General features: G+C 46.6%; 1 protein-coding gene and 2 long non-coding RNA genes across 3 annotated transcripts; 1 reads left to right on the top strand and 2 right to left on the bottom strand.

Annotated features, from left to right (window-relative positions):
* Positions 1-3,143: 3,143 nt before the first annotated feature.
* Positions 3,144-4,153, bottom strand: LOC135398270 (uncharacterized). The gene is made up of 3 exons (XR_010424057.1): positions 4,062-4,153; positions 3,463-3,551; positions 3,144-3,287 (listed from the first exon to the last, which is right to left on the bottom strand). It is a non-coding gene; the product is annotated as an uncharacterized LOC135398270 (long non-coding RNA).
* Positions 4,154-8,215: 4,062 nt separating this feature from the next.
* LOC135398269 (uncharacterized) lies at positions 8,216-12,908 on the top strand. The gene is made up of 3 exons (XM_064629688.1): positions 8,216-8,299; positions 10,800-10,923; positions 12,035-12,908. The coding sequence occupies exons 2-3, from the start codon at positions 10,821-10,823 to the stop codon at positions 12,778-12,780; spliced, it is 849 nt and encodes a 282-aa protein (XP_064485758.1). The 5' UTR covers positions 8,216-8,299; positions 10,800-10,820; the 3' UTR covers positions 12,781-12,908.
* An 8,517-nt stretch (positions 12,909-21,425) lies between these two features.
* On the bottom strand, positions 21,426-24,274 carry LOC135398268 (uncharacterized). The gene is made up of 3 exons (XR_010424056.1): positions 24,125-24,274; positions 22,984-23,086; positions 21,426-22,210 (listed from the first exon to the last, which is right to left on the bottom strand). It is a non-coding gene; the product is annotated as an uncharacterized LOC135398268 (long non-coding RNA).
* Between the last annotated feature and the right edge of the window lie 1,090 nt (positions 24,275-25,364).

Here is a 25,364-nt window from a genome sequence, read left to right as displayed (position 1 = left end):
AAGTAAAATTCGTTAACTGTCTATACGATGCAGCTTTGCCGGGTTAGCGAAGTCGACTGCGCCCTACAGCAAAGTGACATAGCGATTTTGAGTTGAGATAAGACTGCAGATGGTTTAGAAAAGACCCAATACACGACATAAATATGTATGGATACAATAATTAATAGTTCAGTTAATAATAAGTTCATTAATAATAATTAGCTAATAATAAGTTAGTTAATAAAGTTCAACAGTATAGAATCCTGCATTCTGAATCCGTGTTAACCTTCAAGCCAACTCTGCGCTACGTGGTACCTGTGGTTTCTTCTGCATACGTTTATAGAGGACACTACGAAGCGAGATAATTCTGAGACCATCGTATACATCTTTACCTTGCTGCTGATGTAGATCTTCCGAAAGAACTGCTCAAAAGCAATCGAGGTCTGTGCTTTGTCTGTTGGCTCGTTAAATAAGACGTTCCAAGAAATAGTATCAAAACGCTATTAAGTTCTCTATGTCCGTCTATGTTCCAGCACACGTCCGACACACACTCATCCATCTCGGACTGTAAATGTTTGTGTAGAAATCACCGGCGTTCATGCACCTTGTCTTCACATGTCTGCGGCTAGTAGATGAGCGGATGAGAAAAACCGAGCGCATGTGATTCATAAAGTGTGAGCATCGTTTGTGTCGTGTGTAATGAACTGGTGGGGGTTGCATAGTGTTGGTACACAGGTATAGACTTGTTTTTCCTATAGGTTTCGTCGAAAAGAAGCCACGTGAACAGTGCACTTATTTAGAGCTGTGACCTGCTTGCCTTACTTTTTGCAAGCTATGTATTCGACAGAAGAACTCCTTAAACGCGGCGTCCTGCAACATGCTTGTTAGCATTTTCTCTTGGACGACGTTGAGAGAGACAGAGAGTCACCTTTGTGCTTAGTTCTACTGACATATGGAACACGTGGAGGACGGAAAGTGGCGTTCCAGAGAAAAGAAGCAGCGTAGGACAAATGTCATAGGAACGAGTTTTACATTGTGTTAACTCTCTAAAGTGCCACAATGGACTAAATGTCGGACTAAATGGACTAAATGTCGTGTCTTCAGGATCCTTCCAAAGTTATGTTACTGAAATCTTCGTGTCTCACTTTACATTCGTGTAAAATATTTTGGCCGTACGTGACGCGAAAGCTAGAGAAAGTTATTTTTTTTATTTTTGAGCGTAATGTTAGGCTCCGACGGAGCGCCTGGCTCTCATCTGGCAACGTTGCTGCCCTTCGCCGCGTCTTTCTGGAGTCTCACTTTTTGCACTCTGTTAACGGCGCCCCACGTGACATATCGTCCGACCGCTCCGACCTTCGAATGAATGATTCCAACTGAATCAATTATGAACAGCATAAGTGTCACAAAAAAGGCGTACGCCTTCCGCTTTCAACAAATCAGGGCAGATAACGCTATCATTCGAGATTATGGTTGGCTAGGAGCGTGCTATGCGGTGAAGTTCATTTTTAAGAGTGTATACATGGCATTCTCGGGTCAACATTAACAAGCTCCCGCCTCAACTTCCGTCCTTCCACCGCTAAGGATGTTCGGAAGCAACCGCCATGTAGAATTATATCTTTCGCTTTCCTGATTTGTTGAAAATAGGAGGCTACGCCTTTCTGTGGTAATTCGAATTGCCACAAAAAGGCGTATACGCAGAGCGTGCTTACTGTGAAACAGGATGTCGGAAGCAGTGAAAACGGCATGTATACCATTCTGCGGAGTTGCACAGCAAGCACTGCTGAGGAGCAAGCACACTGGTACTCTAGATTGGGTATACTATAGATGTTAACCTCTATGTGAAGACATTTCTACTAGTACCACATCACAAGGCCAAACTGAGGGCAGAGACGAAAAATCTGTCGAAGTCTGGAAAGGAATTCAACTCAAGGTTTGGAATCCATTGTCTTGGTTGGTAATTCTTGTTAATCCCGTTGAAACGGCACAAAAAAAGTGAAAATATCACACGAGTATGGAGCTTCAAAGCGAACATTTTATTTACGCGTCACATCTACAAGCTTGTACATCAGCGAGCCCAGAATTTTCATGTTTTCAGGAATTGGAGAAATCGCTCTACATCCAAGTGTATATCTACGCGGAAAGCACCCATTTATCACTCGACCGGTGTATACAAAAGTTTACGGAACACTCGAGCGACATAATCACTACCACAGTGTGACAATCCCCGGCCATGAACGTGTGAGAAGCCTGCCCGCCGCGAGGGTGTCGCGCTGAATAAAATATACGCGTGTTCCGTAAACATTTATATACCACGTGTAGCGGTAGAACAGTGCTGGACGAAAGTTTACGGAACACGCTCAGGCGCATTCCTTGCTCAGAGTGACAGGCAAGCAGCGGATAGGACCGCATGCACTTAAACAGGTATTATTTTTAGTCCGTCCAACTCTAACTCCACTTACAGACGTATGTCTAGATAACCCAGTCACCTGTTAGCAATTCCGTACGGTCCCATTCGCTGCTAGCGCGTCACTCTGAGCAATGAATGCGCCGGAGCGTGTTCCGTAACCTTTTGTCCAGCACTGTACCTGTTGCTGTCACGTATCAATAGATTGAGCAATCGAAGTGGAGGTCCCGCCAGGTCTACCTAAGGCCACTGCGGAGTTCAATGCGCAAATAATCTTCTAAAATACCAGCGTAAAGCTTCTTCATGAGATCACAAAAGTCCGTATTAATCGCCCGCAATATTTCTTCGTAATGAATGTCTAAATAGTGTGGATAGTATGAATATATTGTGGGGAAGTCTATGTGTATGTCTTCTACCACTAATACCGTCACTCTGTCCACGTCCATCGTCCTGCTGCCAGTCCCCACGAACTCTTCTACGAAATCCACTTCAAGACGCGTCCATTTTGCTCGAACGTAAGCGGCAGCATCGGGACCATAGTCGAAGTAATGGAACCATATTTCAATGGGATCGCTCGATACCAGACTGGCCCTGAGGACCGGTCTACCGTTCTTGCAAAAACTCAAGAATGGTCTGTCTGGGCGTAGAGAGTCTAATCCCCAAAGGGTCCCGTTGAGTATGCGAATTCCGAAGAAGTTAAAATTTGACAAGCCGTTGAGGTACTTCTCCACAGGTAAGCTCTGGAGGGCTCTGGCCACCTTCTTTTCCATGGCCGTGATGTTAGCCCCACAGGATGATGGTGGTGCGAGCCGGTCATGGAACGGCGTGGGTGGAGTAGGATGCGAAGAAATTGTAGAGGGCGCTACCTTTAGGTCAGTTGTTGTAGTGGTCGTTCCTGTCGTCGCTAGTAACAAAAAAATTACCGTAGAGACAATCATTTTTTGTGTGAGTTGCGATGAAAACGATCGAGGGATGAAAGCTATGGTTAAGTAGTAGCTTGTAACCAGAAGTCGCACACAGGAGGTTTGCCGTTTATTTCTGCAACTACATGTATTTTTAATGAGATTGACTGCACCTACCATTGCAGAGGGCTGATGACAATATCATTAGCAGAGCGCTGACGACCAAGGAGGACGACATCGACGTCACTAACGGGTACAATACCGATCTGTAACAGAAGAGACAAGATGACAATATGCAAACAATAACAAACAAGACAAAAAAGGACAAACAGTCCAGCCCGCTGGACCGCCACTGTGTCGTCATGAATAGTGATCATAAATTACGGACAAGTAAAATTTGTTAGCTGTCAGTGTTAGGCTATACGATGCAGCTTTGCCGGGTTAGCGAAGTCGACTGCGCCCTACAGCAAAGTGACATAGCGATTTTGAGTTGAGATAAGACTGAAGATAGTTTAGAAAAGAACACCCAGTACACGACACAAATATGTAGGGATGCAATAATTAATAGTTCAGTTAATAATAAGTTCATTAATGATAATTATCTAATAATAAGTTAGTTAATAATAAAGTTCAATAGTATACAATCCTCCATTCTGAATCCGTGTTAACTTTCAAGCCAACGCTGCGCTGCGTGGTACCTGTCGTTCCTTCTATACTGTCGTCTAATGGAGGTAACTATAATGAGATATAATTCCAAGACCATCATACATATTTACCTTGCTGGTGATGCAGATCTTTTGAAATAACTGCTAAAAAGCAAGCGAGGTCTGTGCTTGGTCTGTTCGTTCGTCAAATAAGGCATACCAAGAGACGGTATATCAAGAACTGTATTAAGTTCTCTATGTCCGTCTGTTCGAGCACACGTCCGACGCACACTCATCCATCCCGAACTGTAAATGTTTGTGTAGAAGTCACCGGCGTTCATGCACCTTGTCTTCACATGTCTGCGGGTGCTGGTAGACAAGCGGATGAGAAACCCAAGAGCATATGATTCATAAATTGTAAGCATCGTGTGTGTTGTGTGTAATGAACTGGTGCTGATGCCATACTGTCGGTACACAGGTATACACTTGTTTTTCCTGTAAGTTTATTCGAAAAGAAGCCACGTGAACAGTGCATTTTGTTATATCTGTGGTCTGCTTACGTTATTTTTTGCAAGCTATGTATTCGACAGGAAAACTCCCTTACGCGGCATCCTGTAACATGCTTGTTAACATTTTCTCTTGTACGATATTGAGAGGGATGGAGACGCTTTGGTGCTAAGTTCAATGTCATACGGAGCACATGGAGGAAGGACAGGGATGAGGCAGCCTCAAACGGTTACTCCAGAGAAAAGCAGCAACCTGGGACAAGTGTCATATGGACAGGGGATGACCAGAGATGGCCAATAGAATAAGGTTTCGCGCATGTCTTATGATAACACGCAACTGCTTAACTCCAAAAGAACGTTTCCGGCTTGTGTCCTAAAGATGCCAACAACGACGACCTGTCCCTGGTCTTCTTGCGTCTTGCACATGGATATGGAGATTGTTATTTTTGCAGCACTACACTCTTAGAAATGAACTTCACCACATAGCACGCTCGTAGCCAACCATCATCCCGAATGACAACGTTCTCGCCCCTGATTTGCTGAAAACGGGAGGAGGAGCCTATTTTGTGTGCACACAAAATGCACACAAAATGCACGGCACAAAATAGGCTCCTCCTCCCGTTTTCAACAAATCTAAGGCGAGAACGTTGTCATTCGGGGTGATGGTTGGCTAGGAGCGTGCTATGTGGTGAAGTTCATTTTCAAGAGTGTACACTGTTAAAACAGAACTTCACCACATTGCACGCTCCTAGCCAACCATCACACCGAATGATATCATTCTGTGCATTGATTTGTTCAAAATGGGAGGAGGCGCCTATCTGGGACAGATTATCTTGTCCCAGATAGGCGCCTCCCCCCTGTTTTGAACAAATCATGACACAGAATGATATCATTCGGTATGATGGTTGGCTAGGAACGTGCTATGTGGTGAAGTTCTGTTTTAACAGTGTAGAGTACGTTCGAAATCGATGATCGTACCGCATAATGTATGCGCTTGCTAATCGGGCTCACCATAATCAGGATCGCGAAGTACTCGAATGGAGCAAACTCCGCCGCGTTCGTCACGGATAATGCTATCAGGAGACAAATCTTCCATCGCCCGAATGCAGATTGGAATGTAACCTCATTGCCAGAAGACAGACAAGCAGACAAGACGGAGGTTCATCTCGTATTTGTACAATAGAAAGACTCGTACTAGTGTAACTAGAACACTTAGTCATAATGACGATCGGAGGTCTAGTGCAGAATGCTGTTCAGTTCCTTGAACAAGAAATATCGTACAATGTCTGTGTAGTACTGCTTGATGGCTTCTCGAAATGCGATGTTTATCCGGCGCCAGACCATGACGTGATCAGGACGCGGACCGTACATCTTGTGAAACCGCAACGTCACGTCTTCAGCCTCTACCACCTCTGCGACATCGACGTTCGCCGTTTTGTTGGCCGGCCCTCTGGGATCTTCCTCAAAGTCTACTTCAAAAAGGATTCTGCCTGCGCGAACGATAACGTGAACATTTAGTTCGTGGTCACCGTAATAGAACCCCCACAACTTCACATCGAGCGAACCGGTATAGGAACCAGACTGAACCTGACGGCTGGTCCACCGTTCTTACAAAAGCTTTGAAATGGCCTGTCTTGATCGAGAGTATCGCATCCCTGAAGGGACGCGTTTGTGACGTGGACCCCGAAGAAGGTGTAGTTGGACCATTCATCGAGGTACTTTGATCCTGGTAAGCTGTGAGCGGCGTTTTGTGCACTGATCAACACGGCGCTGGCGATAGCTCTGCAGGCGGCAAAATGGCAAAGTCCCGTTACCGGCCCCTCAGCCATTCGCCGGCAACGGGACTTTGCCATTTTGCCGCCATCGTACTCCTTTCCATTAAATATTAATATCCAATTACCTTTATACGAACACAAAAGGAACGGGAGCCATGCATTGCGTCCAAGCAAAGTTCTCGGCCCATGGAGTAACCCTGGACATCAGTGCCGTGCACTTGGCGCTTTTCTGTCCTTTCTGAGGGCCACCGGCCTCCTCCACGAACTGTAGGGATTTCCTTCCCTCGTCATCCTCTCATAAAAACCTCTTTGGAATGGGGTAGGGTCCTGCACTCAACGCAGGGAAACATCCCACATCATCATCATCCATTCATCTATGTTGTTGTTGTTGTTGTTGTTGTCCGTGCATCTATAGAAAAAACGCAATTAACGCATTCCCCCTCTCTCTCTTTCTTTCTCAAGAAGGCCGACAATGCGGAGCGGGCTCTCATTGGTCTCAGCAAACGATTCGAGGAACCATCGTGGGAGATCGTTTGAGGAAACCAATCCCAGGCCCTCTCCGCATTTTCGACCTTCTTCAAGAAAAAGGGGCGAGAGAGAGAGGGATAGGGTACATTGCTGTTTCTTTCCCTCTCAAATGACGAGCGATGAAAGCGACAGGTCCCGTTCCTTTTGCGTTGGTGTCAAGGTAACACCATCTCTCTAATCGCGATGAGAAATTTTTGCACCTTAATATCCCTTTAACTACGAGCCCAATGTTATAAGGCTGATATGTTCTTTTCGATCGAAGAATACGCTCGAAGTATTTGGAACCGGCTAAGCAAAATGCCATCTAAGGCTATACGTCGCGCCTCCTGATTTCATTATTTTGATTTCACTGATTTTGATTACAGGGACTGAAACCGAAACGAACAGTGGTTCGTTTACGGTTACAGTTCAGTGTCAGAACTGCGAAAGCGGTTTCGGTTACGGCTATGGGATTAGACGTTTTCATATTTGCGGTTACAAGTAAGCAAACGGTCGAACCTCTAGGGTTTATTTGCAGGCTGCGTGTCGGTCTACAAATTGCAAACGGCTAAAAATGAACATATTTATCTGTTGCGCTCCGAAAGTGTGTCGCAGTATCTACCAGGTATCTGCCAGGTCGAAAAATGAGTGAAATCTTATTTCTTTTTCACCGTTTGCGATATTAATTTGTTGCGGTCCCTATTAACTCGTGCACATTCATTTCGCTCGTGCTGTAACAAGCTACAAGGCAAGATAAACTTCGTGCGTTCAGCGGTTAAGCAAACAGATGTCGAAAGTAACAACATATGCTACGCTTCTTATCTTAAATGACAATAATAATAATACCGTTGATAACTCAGAAGTAATACATGTCTTCCGATCCCTATGCCATCCGATTATGGGTCCAAGCGCATAAGATAGTATGTTCTGTAAACGGCCTCTGAATGAAAAGCACATGATGAAGAGTTCTATAGCATGTACAGATCTAACACGTCTGGATCGAGACAGAAGCGCGTACTACATCACTAATCAGAGTTGTAAAGCGATACAAATAGCGCATCCAAAGTGAACAGATTCCTATGAACCAGTAGCCGAAATCACATTTTTCGGTTCAGGTTATGGTTTCGGTTAATTGCCGCTGATGAACTTCCGCCGCCACGGTGAACTGCCTCGGTCACGTTCCGGTTTCGGTCCTGAAAAAAAAAAAAAAAAATTGTTTCCCCCCAAGCGGTTTTCGGTTCCGTTCCGGTTTCAGCCCCCGTGTCGCAAATCCCACAGGGAACCTTGCAGGGCACAGCCGGCCATAGGATTCCAACCCATCATCTCCACATCTTGAGCATGACCTTGTACAACGCCAGATAGATACAGAAACCCTGCTTAAAGCGTCCTCTCGCTCTTTCGCACGTAGACACCTAACGTATCGCTTGAGAAATATTTACGTTGCAAGGCGGATACATACCTACAGTATGTACGTGTAGTTCGTGTCCGCAATTATACAGTATAAAAGTAATCCCTCTTTAGAAGCGCTATCTCACGAACAGGAAGAGGACAGAAGAGCAGCTGGAGTCCGGAAGCGACAAAGGTAAAGTCGTTGAAGTCTATGGGTGTGGCGACGACAACTTTGTCACGATATGGAATTTGTATGGGTGCATAGGGGTTGGGCTACATTTTGTCGGTTTCAAGCATTCCAATCTTGGTATCTAGCTGTTGTAAAGTGAGAGTCGTCAGCGGCGCGAGGGCGTAAACGCGTAAAGGGCTAAACGCATGGAGCGTTTTTCCGACGTTTTCAGGACGCGCGCGCGCTCGGCGTGCGTGTGACCTCGTAAAAACCAGTTTTTCAACGCGCGCGGAGGGCGTACGCCGGAATCTGTCGACTACAGATATTCGCGCGCGTCTGGGCGCGTTTTCCGAGAAGTAGACAGAACCATGGCCGTCGTGCGGCAGACAAGGTGGCGTATGAGCAGCTCGCATACATTTTTGGACATTATTCATCACACTAAATTTACGTGAACATTTTAATGGTATCTGGGATGAAGGAACGCAGGAACAACAGGAAAGAAGAGCATCTGCACGTTCTAACAGATATTTGTGATCGACGAATATAGCAACAGTGGCGCGCGTCACTCGCTCCGTACGCGTCCCATGCGTTTCGGGTGGTCGCCTCGCTGGCGTTTCTTCGCCGCGTGTGCAAGGCCATCGCATACGCGTGACGTTTTGACGCTGAGAAAACGTCCAATGCGTTTCGCCCTTAATTCACAAGCGTACGCGAGCGCTGGTGGTGGCCTGCGAGGTGTATACTGTCTAGACTACAGTCGACACCACATCCAAAAAAGGTTCGACTTTTTATTTGAAGAAAAAAAAATGTCTAACCGTATCAAATTTATCACAAACAATAGATCTACTTCGATCAAATTTTGACTAGAACAAGCCGTGAAAGCCCGTAATGTGTGCACGGTAACATGGTTGCACACGCGCTGTACCCTCAGAGGGAATTTTTACAGAGGGCATAGTTGTCATGCACAAAAATCAACCCGGCCAGCGGGGGGAGGAGGGGAAACGGCCCCCTTGCCCCCCTTCGCGGTGCCCATAGGGATCAACCTAATACTATCACGAATGAATGAAAACAACAACAATAATAATGACAGTATAAGAGCCACAAAGCTCGAGCGTTTTCTACACGTCTCCTTTTACCAATGTTTTGCATTCGTTCAGCAACGGTGAGAAGACTTTCATGTACCAACATACTCACTTATCGAAGGGCTTATCTCCATCCTTCTCTTTTGCGTTTGTCAGGCACTCATCGCAGAAGAAATCAGGGCCAATCTTCCCCTTCTTGTCACCGTCTTGCCAAGGTGCCAAAGTAACGCCACACCGCGGTCGTTTTAAATGCACTTGAGTTCTTATCCTAGTTCAATACCTCGCGCCCGCGAAGCCGCCTGACTAGGCAGCTGGGTAGACCCCTTTGCTTGTATTGGAACAGGCTTGCCTATCCGAGGCGCCTGTGGCGCCATCTCTCAAGCAAGAAATGCGTACGGCGCAAACGCAGCAGGACTCTAATGCGCTAAGTTTGTAGGACCCTTCACAACTAAACATGTGTTGCAACTCTCTATGCAGTTTTAAAAAACATACCACTATGTGCAACTTTACATTTAAAGCCAGCAGAAACAGCGGGCACGCTGGTACCGTCAACGCTATTTTTCCAGAGACAAGGAACAAAACCGAAAAAAAACCTTTTTTCCTCCAAATTTTCGGGGTTTTTCCGGGGCTTCGCATCTCTAGGCCGGCCCAGACAACTCGTCATTTTGGTTTCGTCGCTGATTCAGATTTCCCCACCGTTCAGCTAGCCAGATTTTCCGTACCTCCGGAAGACGGGGCTCTTTTTACCTGAGGCTCTAAAGGTCTGTTCCGACATACGGCAGCGCGCTAATACAGCACTCAAAAATAGCGCGCAAAAACAGCTCTCACTGACATTGAACGGTTCTCATTTGTAAAGCGACGCAAGCGCTATAATTTCGGGTGTCATTTCCGGTCTCTTCCATCATGGCGCCTCTGGAGCTTGACAGCATGCGGACGAACAAGTTCCATGAGCTGCCTAAACAGAAAATTACCAGACATGACAAATTCTCCTGTTCCGATACGGTCGCCGTGCCGTGAAATGCGGAAGCAAAACAACTCCACGACTTGCGCGACGTGGTGGTGGTGGTGGTGGTGATGGTGAAAGGGCTTGCCGTTGTCGGCCTCACGTATGTGGGCAACGTCACGACTGACGCCCTGGGGAAATGTGCGTCCTGGGCCGACTTCTAGGGGAACTGTGCCGACATATGTCTGAAAGCGTCTGAGGAAAACCCGACGTCATCGCTGAAGGAGCTCCTCATTGGCCAACGCGAATCTAGCGCTGAAAAGTTGACACGAGATCAACTCCGGCAAGCGCTATTTTTTTATTGGTTTGGAGCACTGGGAGGAGGAGAATATAGCGCTATATAGCAAATCGCTAAATGTCGGAACAGGCCTTAACTCCCCTTTGACTGTATATGATTTGCCGGTATCTTTCATTACATTTCGTCCCGCTATCTCATTTCCAGAGAGGGCCGAGTCTCTTGACCATGATAATGTCCGTGTCCTGCCTTCTTGCCATCAGTGGACGGCTAGCATGGCTGATCAGCGGCGTTTCGTTGATGACGCTGCCACCTTCTGCATCGTATCCATGTAAGCGAATGTCCGTGCAACAGACCTTTCACCCATAGAGCGAGATACAGGGAGACAACGCGACAGATATCCAGGAGGTTATATAGGTTGACAGTATCCACATCATCGTGTTATCCGCGTATGTAAGATCCGCGACCGCACTCGTTTGGATATTTAGTAAGCCGCACGTCCGATGGTCCTCGCATTTGTAAGAAAAGTACCTGCATGACGAAACTGCTATATTAGAGAACGCTACTGCTTTTCCGCATGCAATCTGTAACGTTCAGTTGCCCAGTTACAAGTTTAGTTGTGTCTGTAAATAATATAAAATAAAAAACAACGCAATACAAGCAATGCAAGGAATGGCACACTTCGACACCATTTTGATTTCACTACGTGCTGTCAATTGTGTGTCCCCTTAGTGGTCGTTGGCAGAGGGACTGACGTTCATTTGCGGATAAAATGGGGATAACGCGCAAACCGCAGAAGCACACGTTTTCATTCCGCATTTTATCCGTGCCGATTTAAAAACATTGTACTTCTATCCGTAAACACCAATGGCACTGAGTACGACCACCGGTTCCGCCAGACCAGAAGAGTTCCGCAGGAGAGATTTATGACGAGAATGAGGCTTGTGCAGTGACGTCATGTTTGGTCACGTGACATTGGAAAACATATTGCTTTACGACATACTACATAAACATATTACGAGAGATTTATTACGAGAATATATCGCAGAACCCTTCGGGATAAATGCAAAGATGTATATATTAGTGGACCAAACGCGGATCGTGGTATAATGTGAACGGTGAGTAGCACAAACTTGACAAGTAGGTTACTATATTTCATTGTAAGAAAGAAGACGAGAGTCACGCGGTGGTGGGCTCGCCGTTGTCGGCCTCACAGAGGTGGGCAACGTCACGACTGACGGGGAATGTGCGTCCTGGGCCGACTTCTAAGGGAACTGTGCTAGAGACTCTCCGGGCGCTACTGGCATACAAAAGTTCGGGGTGTGGAGTGTGAAGAAGAGAATATCGTTCCGCGGAGGTCTTGCTGGAATACTGAAACGAGTGACAATATTATATTGCTCTCACTTTTTGTGAATGGCATCAAGAACTACTTTACCTTTCAGGGTCAGCAACCCCGACTAGAACAGACCCTGACTATTGGGACACTGACCATACGACCGCAATCCCGCCGACGGCAGTCCTTGGCTTTAGGGACTATGGCTCTCCGTGGAGTCATCTACCGTGGAGTCAGCCGATGAAGTCACTCGCACCTTTCCGTCCTCGGATCGAACCTGCATCCGCCTGTGTTGCTGACGTCACCAAAGTCGTGGAGGAAGTGGAGAGGGCTCTCCAGAGCTCACCAGCGGTAAAGAACCTATACGCGGGGACGGATGGTGAAGTGTTGGGAATTTCGATCCACAACGAAACCATTCAGGGGTTGGATACTCTTCGTCCAGACAGACCAATCATGCACTTTTGCAGGGATGGTGAAGCTGTCGTCAAGTTCAGTTTGGTACCAAATTATCCGGGCGTTGCTCTGAAGTTGTACTATGGTAGTTACCCCGATGCTTACCTTGAGTTTGTCGCAAAAAGATTGCGTGTCGAAGTGGACTTTGTGGAAAGGCCTTACTGGCAGAAGGGGCCTTACGGGGAGAAGAGAGTGATGGCGGACAGCATCAGCATTGTAGAGGCAGAAGGTGTTGAATTGCAGTTCAACTATAGATATGTAGATACGTGGATGGAGCTGATTGCGAATGTGGTCTTGCGTGATCTTATTAGGAAACACTACACATACACGGTACGAGTGGAGTTGAACCATGCACTTCAGACGTACCTCCAACCTATGCGAGCACCAATTTCGGGAACGTGATTTGGGAAGTGCATACCCGTATCCTGTGTCGTACCTTTCAACAGACCGGAAGACGTCAAATTAAATAAAATCTAAACTGTAATCATCGCGAGGTTCCTTAGAATTGTAATAAAATTACGGATATCTTTTGTCAGTTTTAAATTTCTTCGTGTCTGGCAAACGTTTACATGTGTCCTGAATCCTGCATGAGTAACGCCGCCCTCAAATTGTGACGTCACCGATTGTAAGCATACAGCACACGTACAAGGCATATCATGTATGTACAGGGTGGGTGCTGTAAAAGCTCAGTTACATTTTCGTGCGTGGCGCGAATCCGCCTAGGGGCGCCAGCCGACACGAATTTGTTTTCGCTTTTGACGCCGCTAGCGCCCCTAGGCGTAAGCTATACGCAACAATTTGCGGACCGCCGTGTTCACATCGGTATAGCGCATAGGAAATGCATGATGACGAAAGTTTGCGTGGTCGTATTTACTTTGTTATGCAGTGCCTGGTAACCACGATTTTTTCGGAGGCTCTTCTGGCACAACTTATGCGCTCTGTGGTAACGGAAGCCTGTCCGTCAAGTAGGTATCGCGCCACGCGCGAAAATGTGACTCACCTTTTATAGCGCCCACCCTGTATATTCACATGCTCGCATTCTATTGAAAATGGTTCAATGGTCACTGAAGATGGTTCTGAAGCTCTATTCTGGCACTTTCCCTGGTGCTTATCTTCAGTTTCTCGCAAGAAGCGTGTCGAGCGGATTTAGTAGAACGTCCTTGCTGGTTCGGCGGGAAGTCTCTGAGAGATGACAGCATCAACATTGTAGAGGCAGAAGAAACTGCGTTGCTGCTCAACCATACATACAGAGCTTTCTGATTGGAGACGATGGCGAATGCGGTCTTGCATGATCTTATTAGGACGTTGTACGTGAACACAGTACAGGTTGCATTGGACTTTCAACTTCAGAAAGCCCGAGCAGGAATTTGTGAAACGGGATTCAAAAACTATGGCCCCTGTAACCTGTCCGGTACAGAGCGATCGTGCACTCATGCCCCCCCCCCCCCCCCCCCCCCCGCTGCTCATGTGCCGCTTGCGTCTTTTTTCCTTTTCTGTTTCTGTTCTCTTTTTTTTTCTTTTTCTTTTTACAAGGAATAGCAAGTCCGCTTCTGCCGGGCTAACCTTTCCTTTTTGCCTCCCTTTTTTTTTTCGCACTCTTAAAAATGAACTTCACCGCATAGCACGCTCCTAGCCAACCATCGTCTCGAATGATATCGTTATCTGCCCTGATTTGTTGAAAACGAGAGGCGAACGCCTTTTTGTGACAATTATGCTGTTCATAATTGTCACAGAAATGGCGTCCGCCTCCCGTTTTCAACAAATAAGGGCATATAACGATATCATTCGAGATGATGGTTGGCTTGGAGCGTGCTATGCGGTGAAGTTCATTTTTAAGAGTGCGTAATAAACATATCCCCCCCCCCGTACCGTACATCTCAGTAAACTACCGGACGTCATATTAGCCTCACGTCATAACGACGTCATAACCTTTTGTGACGCACCAATTAGAAGACCATAGTGGTTGTTTTTGGATATCCAAACAAAAATAAAGTTATTACTATTATTATATTGAAGGCAGTTATTGTTATCCTGGAATTAATTTTAATAAAATTTCGTTTTGTTTGTTTGTTTGTTTGTGTGTGTGTTTGTCTGTTTGTAAGAAGAAAAAAATTATTTTCGAGTCTATAGCCACGGATTGCTACAATGTGCATGGCCTCAATGAATGACGCCACGACCAAATTTGCAGTGACGTTGTCAGTCCACGTGTTTGCATTGCCTCGAAAATCAGGGAGGGGGGCAGTAATATGATCGCTACAGAGTTTTACTAAAATTGCTCGGTAAGGTACCCGATTTTCCAAGCGCCCTATCTACACAACGGTGTCATTCCCTTCCCCTGGTTAGTTGATCTTGTGGGCGCAACGTTTTGATGGCCGAATCGACGGTTGTCTTCCGTCATCACGTTTGGAAGGGGCAGTTTTGATAAATTCGGAACAGAACCCAACAACTAAATCGTGACGACAATGGCCCAGGAGTAGGACTGCTACCCAATTGAGTCTATAGCATGAATGGGATGATGATAATGATGATAAAAGAATGCACAGAGAGAAAAGTAAGTGGGGGAAACGCAAAGACCACAAGATATTGTGCGGGCTGGTCGGGTTGATGTCAGGGCCCGTTTGCACGAACGTTGAGGAAATTCTTCAGAGGGATCCTCTGTATAGCGTTGGCTGCCGCGTGCCCGAAGCACTACCGGAGCTTCTACTGAGGACACCATCCAAGAACTTTAAATGTTTGGTCGCACTGTCCCATCTAAGGACCGATGATGAATATACAAAATGAATCTGAAATTGAACTGTTGCGATACGGGCTCCCAGCAGCATGACGTCTTCTAAGCCCGCAGTACAGTTACGTAATAGATGAAGAAAGACATATAATGGTTTCGAGGGTGGCATGTCTGTTTAGATCAACGACAATGCTCCATGCTAGAATAGGTCATCTACCTACGGAGATTACTTCTCTCTTATGTAGCTCGTGTGTGGAGTGAGCTCATTGGCCCCTCCTCAATTAAGCGTGTAGCATTTCAAGGTTGAGGCACACGTGTTTTTTTTTTTTTTTTTCTGTTGACCCACACCTGTCTACGTGTACACTCTTATTGCTGTCTTGTGATTAGACAGGCACTTGGTCACATGGCTTTTGCAAACTTTACCTTTACGAACTTTACCTGCCATTACCCCTCGATCCGATCCGATCCTGCCATTACCCCCCCCCCCTCAAACTTTACCTGACTTCCAGACTTTCCTAGCCTCAGCATTAATAACACTCCCATCCCAAGATGGCCGTCATGTAAATATCGTGGTGTCACCATCGATAGCGCATTACGCTGGTCTAAGCAAGTGAACCAGTCTATCTGCAAGGGAAAGAAAACGCTTAACTTGCTTCGCAGAATCAGCGGTAAATCATGGGGCTGCAACGCGCGATCATTGCTCACCCTGCACAAAGCTCTCATCTTGTCACGCATTCTCTACGCTAGCGCCCGCACGTAAACCTTGGCGCCTAAACAGTGGCAGGCCCTTGAGCGTCTTCATCGTGCCGGAATAAGAACTGCGCTTGGTCTACCTACCTTTTCTAGCGTCACCCAAACGTACCTGGAAGCTAAGGAAAAGCCTGTCAGTGTCCACACGGAGCTCAAAGGACTCCAGCTTCTGGATAACGCGGCAACATCTATCAACAAGCATTCCCTCTTCACGGACCCTCGAACAAAGGACACACACATCGCTAGGGCGCCTGGCTAGTGGGCTGGACACCAACTCTCTGGCCAACAGTGGGGCTCCACCTCGGCTCCCAGCTCGGCCACCTACGCGGCCATGGCGTGAGTTCGTGCCCGCAACAACGCTTCACATCCCAGGTTTACGGAAGAAGAGTGAGCCCAGCCCCCTGGTGGCCAGGATGGCGGCTGAGAACCTGATAAGCGATGCTTACCACTCGCATTCTCTGGTGTTCACAGATGGCGCTCTCTTGACGACTGTGCCAGAAGCGCTACCATGCAGTGCGTACATCCCATCAATGAACGTGGCCTGGCAAGGGAAATCAGCTCGTTACGCTCTATCATCCACGACGGCCGAACTCCTGGCCTTGTTACATGCAGTCACTTGCGGTTCCGTTTTACTTACGGACTCCAGAAGTGCCTCCGACCCCCCTCCCCAAACTTTACCTGTCTCCTGCGACGTCAAACAATCTGTCGTATATAGCGTATTTAGGTCCGTCCTGGTGCCACCATGGAAACATGATTTCGGGAGAAAAGAAGAACATCGTGTTTTTCGACATCCACGTCAACTGCAATGAGGCAGCGAGCTCATTTTTGTAGAGTGTCCTGTACGCTGATATTAGTCAGCTCTAGCACACCATTGGTAACCTCAACATGCAGGTATGGCACCTACCGGAAGCGACCGCGGTGTTCTTTGATTCAAAATCTGTTGATTGGTTGCGGTAGATATAGGGCGCTTGGAAAACCATCATTGAAAATCTGGGAAATTTTGCTACCGTGACACTTGTCCCGAAAATTTCATGAAATACAATTTTCCGTGGCTGAAGCAAAGGAAACACGCAATACACAGAAGGACTTGGGCTGATCGCTGATCTCACTCCGCACCGTGATTTTCCCAAGAGCCAACGGCAGGTATACTCCAAGATCGGCGCACTCACATGTTCTCTGCACATCCACTCTCGGGCAGGGAACCAGGGGTTTTGTTTTCCTTTCCGCTTGGCGCCTCCCACCAAGTCGCCCTTGGCATCACATGTTTGTTTGTTATGGGAGAGAAACTGTCATGAAATGTTGAGTGTACCATGATATCACGAAGGAAATACAACTTTCTCACAAATTTTATTCGCATTCTCCGACTGGCTTGTCACCACAGGACAAGGTTGCGCTTAGGTGGTATCGTTTACTCGTATTTGTTCTCCGCCGCTGACGTCGCCGACAATACTTTAATGAGTATGTGAGCCGCCGCCGAACAAACTCGCACCAGGGTGACCTATACGTTTCCATTCTTCGCTTTCGACTTCAAATCTAACCTAACAAGTCTAAATCTGGGGAAAATTTTCGCCCACTCCGGGGAAACAGTGCTAGTGTAGGTTGACAACACTGCAGCTAAGCCTTTTCTGATGGCATCGATCAATACAGACTCCATACAAACCTTCCAAGGAAGGTCAAGTTTCCCAGCGAGCGCTGCGTTCAACGCTGGCATGTACTCCCGTAAGCTGGATCCCGGTTTTGGCGTGTCTACAGTTACCGGCCCCATATCGACGTCTTTGACGTGTACCGTTAAACAATACGCTTCCAGAATGAGTGTACTGCCACACTCCTTTCTCTTACTAACGCTGCCATTAATACGAACCCAGGGCGAGCGAAGCAGCATCCCCACTTCTGTAAAGGTATAAGAAATATTGAACTCGATCGGCTTGGATGAGCTCGCACTGAAGTGAACGGATGGTTCACGCTCAGTGCAGTTTTTTGAAAGGTCTCCGTCAAGCTGGAGGTTCTTGAGACCTTCCACATCGATGCGCTCAACAGAATTCGTGAGGGTTCTTCCTGGCGTGTTTGGAAATGGAGGACAGAGAACCATGTTGTCAAGTGTCTCAAAGACTTGCTTCACGCTGCCGATGAGATGGTCCGAGGCAGAGCACTCCTCTTGTGGGGTTTCTGGTGGGTTCGGCGATGGAGCACGGAGGGTCGAGTCCAGCTCGTCCAAGGCACGTTTCAAGTTGGCGATGAGGATGAGATGGTCTGGGGAGACACAATACTTCTTGGGGGATTCCGGCATGTTGGGTGACGGAGGCCGGAGAACAGTGTCTAGTGTCTTCAAGGCATCTCTGACGTTGTCAGCGAGAGTAAAGTTGTCTGAGGTCAAGCAGTACCCTCTGAGAGCCGGGGTCGCTTCTAGTCCTGTTTGCCACGCCATGTGTGCTGGTTGTCTCTGGGTTGAAGAGGATACCGCGATTAAATGTAAAAGTAGTATCTGAAGAACACGTCTATACACCCTATACATCAAAGTATACCTGTGTCGGCAGCTCGTTAAAGTACTTAAGAAAATCCCAGAGAGCTTAGCGCCACTTTGGACTATGGGAACTTGCTGGTAACAAAGGAGGAGAAGGTCGGTCTCCAAGCAGTTTCGGTCCCTTCTCTCTCAGCCACGAGGAGTCAAGGTCAGCGAAAACGAAACTTGAAAGGCAGTTCTGCCTTCGACATGAACCTCAAGCCGAGAAACGTCATCATGACGTTGGTAGGCAGACTGAAACCGAAACAAATCGGAGGGGGAGGACTGGGTTCCACGAATGGGCACTTGTTCGCTGCCTCCTACACTCTTAAAAATGAACTTCGCCGCATAGCACGCTCCTAGCCAACCATCATCTCGAATGATATAGTTATCTGCCCTGATTCGTTGAAAACGGGAGGCCTTTTTTTGTGACACTTATGCTCCACCCCTTTTCCTGGGAGTGCACGCGCAACACCGAGAACACCATCTCGACATTTACACTGGACACGGGGAACAGCAATATGTGTGCACACCGCGAGAGCACAGGCCAGTCCATTGTGTGTAGACTCCAGGAAGTCTCCATTGCTTCTTTGATGGGATGCAGACAGTACAGTGCTGGACAGAAGTTCACGGAGCACACTCCTGCTCATTCCTTCCTCAGCGTGGCACACTAGCAGCGAATGTGACCGTATACGGACTTACAGACAACGTGTCTAACCGTGTACTCACACGAGCAACATTTCCCCAAAAGCGGAAGATGCGAAAAACTTCATAGCTTTCTGCTGTCACGTGAGCGCGAGCGCTCAGCGTCGTGTCTTCACGTACACTGCTAACCATGGGGAATATCCTGCGCCACAGCCACAAGGTATTCCGTAGAAGACGACAGGAAAAGACGCTGATGGCGTCGTCTGCTAAGTGTCGTCTGCTAAATACGCAGTACGCCACTCCCGGTAGTCTGCACCATGTGAATGCTCAACACAACACAGGACGGAACTTCGGCTCTGTAAGCAGTATTTTCGCTTTTTCTTCCGTTGGAATCTTCCGTGAGTATGTCGCTCGTGTGAATACACGGTAAGTTACGTGTTTGCAAGTCCGTACGGTCACATTCGCTTGTGGTTTGTCACTCTGAGGGAGAAATGCGCTGGAGCATGTTCCGTACACTTTTAAAAATGAACTTCACCACACAGCACGCTCCTAGCCAACCACCATTCCGAATGACAACGTCCTCGCCCCCGATTTGTTGAAAACGAGAGGCGGAGCCTGTTTTGTGCCGTACATAATGGCACAAAATAGGTACAAGTACAAGATGAAATAAGTACCGCGTGGGGACCACTTTTAAAACGACCTTCCCTGGGACGAATTTCGAATCAGCATACGGTGCTTTTCTGCTAAAACCGAATAATGAAAACAAATTACCGCCGTATGTTTTTCGGTTAAATAATAATAATTGGGTGTTTACGTCGCGAGACAACTAAGATCATGAGCGACGCCACAGCGGTCGGTCTATGGATTGCTTTTGCCCACCTGAGGGTTCTTTAACGTGCGATGAAAGCTCACCACACGGGACACCGTATTTAACGTCCCTCGCGGAAGACGGCGTGTCTAAGCAACTAGTACCCTGTCACCAAGTTGCTGGCGTCCTCGACCGGGTTCGAACCCGCGATCTCGGGATCAGAAGACGAACACGCGTTTGCATCAGAGATGAAAGTAATATTATTTTTACTTTGTGCGTTCGTATTTACGGATAACACAGACAGATAACATCATTTCTAACAAAGCTGGTTATGTGGGAAAGAACTATTGCTGACGATCTTCCGAAATATATAGGGCCGACCATGCAGCAGAAGTGTCAGTCGGATCGCTCGGCAGGAATCAGATCGCTCGCGAATTAAATCGCTACCATGCAGCACGCACCACGGAAAACTGAAAATTATAGAACAGGATACGTAGACTCATTTGATAAACAAATGGGTTAAGCCGTTAAGGGTATTCTACGATATCAAGAAGACAATTCTTAAAATCGACAACTTATATCGGTGCCTTTGCGGATTCCATGTCGCGACAAAGTTGCCATCGCCACACCCCGTACGCTTCAACGACGTTACCTTCCGGACTCCAGCTGCTCTTGTGTCCTCTTCCTTCTCGTGAGATAGCGCTTATCAAGAGAGAATACTTTTATACTGTATAGTTGTGGGCACCAACTACACGTCTTTGTTGGTATGTACCCGCCTTCCAACGTAAGCATTTCTAAAGCAACTTTTCATATGCCTATACGTGCGAAGGAGCGAGAGGATGCTTTAAGCTTGCGTTGTTCAAGGTCATGCTGAAGATGAGGGGATGACGAAGTGGAATCCTGACAGTGCTGTCCAGGTTCTCTCTTGGCTTTGCAACAGACCTTCCAGACGAGTTCACAGCCGCAGTTCCCACGAGTTCATTGCGAGTTCCCGCTCAAAGCCAGAGTTACTGTGGCTATGAACGGCGTACACATGCGAACAGATGGACATGCAGATGACAGCAGGAAGGAAGAGGGGGTTAGTATTCGTCCTGGGCCGACTTCAGGGGGAACTGCGCCGACATTCGTCTGGAAAGTCTTCGGAAACCCCAAGAAAAACCTCAGACAACCCATTCGGTGATAGGATTCGAACCCACTACCTTCCAGTCTTCAGCACGGCCTTGACTGCACAACGAGCGGGACCCCGCTCGTCCATGTCGCTGGTCCCAGACGAACGTTGTCGGCACTAGAGTCACTAAGTAGTGACTCGATAGTTGGTACATATGAAAGTAAGTGCCTCAGGACGAGAGGCATCTATATTCTTATCCCTCTAGTCCGTACAGTTCCCCACAAGTCAATCCTATTGGACAATGTTAATTCCTTTCTCTCCCACTCATATCCGCTGCCCTCTCTCCTTCTGCGCACGTATGTGAGGTCGAGCTCAGAACCGTGATTACGGGTGTATGAACGGATGGCTTTATGTTTCGTGCAACCACCGGTTCTCCTTGAGCTCTTCCGTACGTCCAAACACCTCTTGGAACATTATGCATTTCGAAAAAGATCACGATCACATACGAGTATGAAGCTACAGAGAAAAAACATTTTATTTTTGAGTCATTCACTTTTATGATTACATCAGTCAGCCTAGCATTTTCGTTCCAAGCGTGTTTCAAAACATAATACCGAAGTGCCTGCCCGAAATAGTAATTCATGATTAATCGAACGTAACACGCGTTATGTTGGTACCTGTTTACCACGTACATGTTATAGGTTCAGGCAGGTGGCCGTCACGTCTAAATAAGGTGACGGGATAGTTTATCGGTCAAATAACCTGCTACCATATCAGTGTATAGCTTCTTGATAAGGTCACGAAAAGAAATATTAATCCTGGCCAATATCGCTTCGTATTCATGATATATTCTGTGGAACTGCAAATCTATGTCTTCTGCCGCAGACACCCTGGCGGCAACGCCAATCGTCCCGTTGCCAGACCTCGCGAAATTTCCCTCGACATCCACTTCAAGACTCGTCCACCTTGCGCGAACGTAGACGTAACCGTCCGGCTCAAAGTCGCCGTAGTAGAACCTTATCGTAATGGGGTTGCTCGATACCAGACTCAACTTGAGGGCTGGCGTACCGTTCTTACAAAAGCTCAAGAACGGTCTGTTTGGGCGAAGGGAGCCTAACCCTGAAAGGGTCCTGTTGCGTACGCGAATTCCGAAGAAGTTCAAATCTGACGATGCGTCGAGGTACGTTGTCGACGGTAGACTCTGGAGGGCGTCCTCCACTTCCTCCACCATGGCGGTGACGTTTGCCCCGCAGGAGGACGCTGGTGCGAGCAGGTCATGTAGTTGGGTGGACTGCGCTGCGTGTGAAGAAATAACAGGGGTATGTTATAGGAAGAGATGTCGTCACTAAAAAGAGAAAGTATTACGTAGTTTGCGGTGTATAATATAACGGAGGAGGTAGGAGTCTACACTCTTAAAAATGAACTTCACCTCATAGCACGCTCCTAGCCAACCATAATGTCGAATGATATCGTTATCTGCCCTGATTTGTTGAAAACGGGGGGCGTACGCCTTTTCTGTGACAATTATGAACAGCATAAGTGTCACAAAAATGGCGTACGCCCCCCGTTTTCAACAAATCAGGGCAGATAACGATATCATTCGACATTATGGTTGGCTAGGAGCGTGCTATGAGGTGAAGTTCATTTTTTAGAGTGTAAGAATAAAGCGGTGTTCTACTGGGAATGTTACACATAGGCCAGGGAACGTTACACATAACGCGCGTGTTATACGCGAAAAAAGTTGGAAAAATGTAGGCCGTGCATGTTATCTATGAGTGCGTGATATATTTCGACACATTCCCATATAAGACCGCCAGTGACCTTGTATAACACGCAGGGCGACTACGAGCCAAAATCCCGTTGTACTCAACGGGCGCGTGTTACACGTGATGCGTGTTATACACCGAAAACTACGGTATAGAAATAAAGAAAGCTGATAAACATCGTTCATATACTTGAAATTATGGGGACTAAGACACGGGATCAGGCTAACACTAAACGCTCCAGGTCATACAAAGGAAGTTTACGACTCAATCCTGCAACCATCATAGGCAGTACTACCGCCTTACCATTGCAAATGGTGACGGGCGACAGTGCCATTATCAGAACGTTGATGACAAAGATGGACGTCATCGACATCGTTGACGGGTAAGATATGGACCTGCAAAAACACTGTAAGACAACGTGGTGCAACAACACGGCCTGCTGGACCGCTGGTGACCGTGTCGTGCTTGATAGCGATAAATTTTCGACGCGTAATTTTTTTTGAATTCTCTATTTAATGCTCTATATACAGTGTATACTGGAGAGTCAGGGTTGCGGAGTTACCACTTCGGAGTTGGAATGATTCCGGAATTGTTCCACATTTATTTATTAATGGCATTGGAATGGAATGGCGTAAACTGTCCTACACTCTTAAAAATGAACTTCACCGCATAGCACGCTCCTAGCCAACCATCATCTCGGATGATATCGTTATCAACACTGATTTGTTGAAAACGGGAGGCGTAGGCCTTTTTTGTGACAATTATGAACAGCATAAATGTCACAAAAAGGCGTACGCCTCCCGTTTTCAGCAAATCAGGGCAGATAACGATATCATTCGAGATGATGGTTGGCTAGGAGGGTGCTATGCGGTGAAGTTCATTTTTTAAGAGTGTACACTCTTAAAAATGGCGAGCCTATTTTGTGCCGTACATAATGAGCAAAATAGGCTCCGCCTCTCGTTTTCAACAAATCAGGGGCGAGAACGTTGTCATTCGGGATTATGGTTGGCTAGGAGCGTGCTATCTGGTGACGTTCATTTTTAAGAGTGTAGGAATGGAATGGGAATGGGAGTAGGCGGTTTTTCGCAGGAATGGAATTGGAATGGAATGGAATGGGTGACCCCATTCTTCAACCCTGGTGGAGACAGTCATATATTATGCCAGGAAAAGCAGGGTGGGTTTCGCTACAGTAAAGTAACGTAATGATGTTGACGGAACAACCACCCAGGTAATTTAGACAAGAAGACTCTATACAACATACAAACACATAGAGATGCAATAATAAGAAATAAATATGCAACCCACTATTCAGAATTCGCGTTAATTTTCAGTGTTAGACTGAGCTGCATGGTGCTGCGTTCAAATAACTACGGCTCCTTGTACTAACATTTATGGAGATAAACACAGAAGCGAACTAATTGCTGGATCCTCGTACAAGTTTTACCTTGCTGCAGATGGAGATCTTGCGCTCTTTGTGAAATAACGGCCTAGCCAGGGAGAGGCCTTTAAAACTCGCAGTGTTCTTGCGTTTCAGCACACGTCCGACACAGGAACATCCGTCTCAAATTGTAAATGTTTGTGTCTAAGTTACCGGGTGTTTGTCAGCCTTATCTTAACTGCATGACGCTAAGTTTACGGATGAAAAGTCCGAGCGCATGCGTGATTCATAAGGTAAAAGCATAAGCGTCGTTAACGAACTGCTGCACGTTACTTTTGTACGTAGGTCCACGTGTCTCTCTTTTTCTTTTTTTTTTTTTTTTTTTCTATACGTTTTGTCGTGATGGTTTACGGAAGCATAGTTTGTTAGAGCTATGTGTATTTGAGAGGAGAAATTCCTTACACGGCTTTGCGTTACACGCATCATTGCATTCTCTTCTGTACAACATTACAACATTAAAGTGGGACTCCGCAACAAAATCACCACAAAGGTTGTGACATAGCCGTAACCCTTGGAGTGTCAGGAACGTACATACCTGTAAAAATTACTTTTCCAAAGTAAGTGAATTACGATTACAATTACATGTTCACAAAAGTAACTAAATTACAGTTACAATTACTCATTTTCTATTGTAATTCAATTACGATTACAATTACTGAAAAAGTAATTGCATTACACCGAATTCCATTCACAAAGTTGACTGCAATGGGCAAACGACGTGCAAACTGTAAGAGTTGATGTACACATTCATTGCAGTTCTGAAAGATGGTGGGAGTTGTGCTTGCGGTAGAAAAACAAGTTAGAGAATTCTTATAGAATGACAAGTCTCTCGCCATATTAAAGAAACACCGAACATCACACTCAAAAGGCCTTCTTTCTTCAAGTATGTGAATAAAGTGTAGATCATGAGTGCAGCTTGTAACGTCCATTGGCTTTCAAGAGTAAGGTATTCTTAATCCTTGTCTTAACAAGACCACCAACCGAAAACAGACGCTCCACTGGTGCACTGCTAGGCAGCCCAACATTGTACTTCATGGACCCCTCGAGAACACAAAGAAGATCTTTCAAGCACTCTAACGACTCTGAAGTGCGGGTCAATACCCACAATTCGTACTCCTTTTCCCATGGGGCAATAGTTTTTCTCCTTCCACATTCAAATGTAAAAAATTTTTACCGAAAAATGTACCGACCTGAATCGAGTCTTTGGGTAATCACTGTGAAAAAAAAAAATGAAAAGAAAAGAAAA

The sequence above is a fragment of the Ornithodoros turicata genome, chromosome 6 (genome assembly GCF_037126465.1).
Source record: "Ornithodoros turicata isolate Travis chromosome 6, ASM3712646v1, whole genome shotgun sequence".
Taxonomy (NCBI): Eukaryota; Metazoa; Arthropoda; class Arachnida; order Ixodida; family Argasidae; genus Ornithodoros; species Ornithodoros turicata.
Note: the sequence above shows the minus strand (reverse complement) of the source record. Positions and strands in the feature narration are given on the sequence as shown.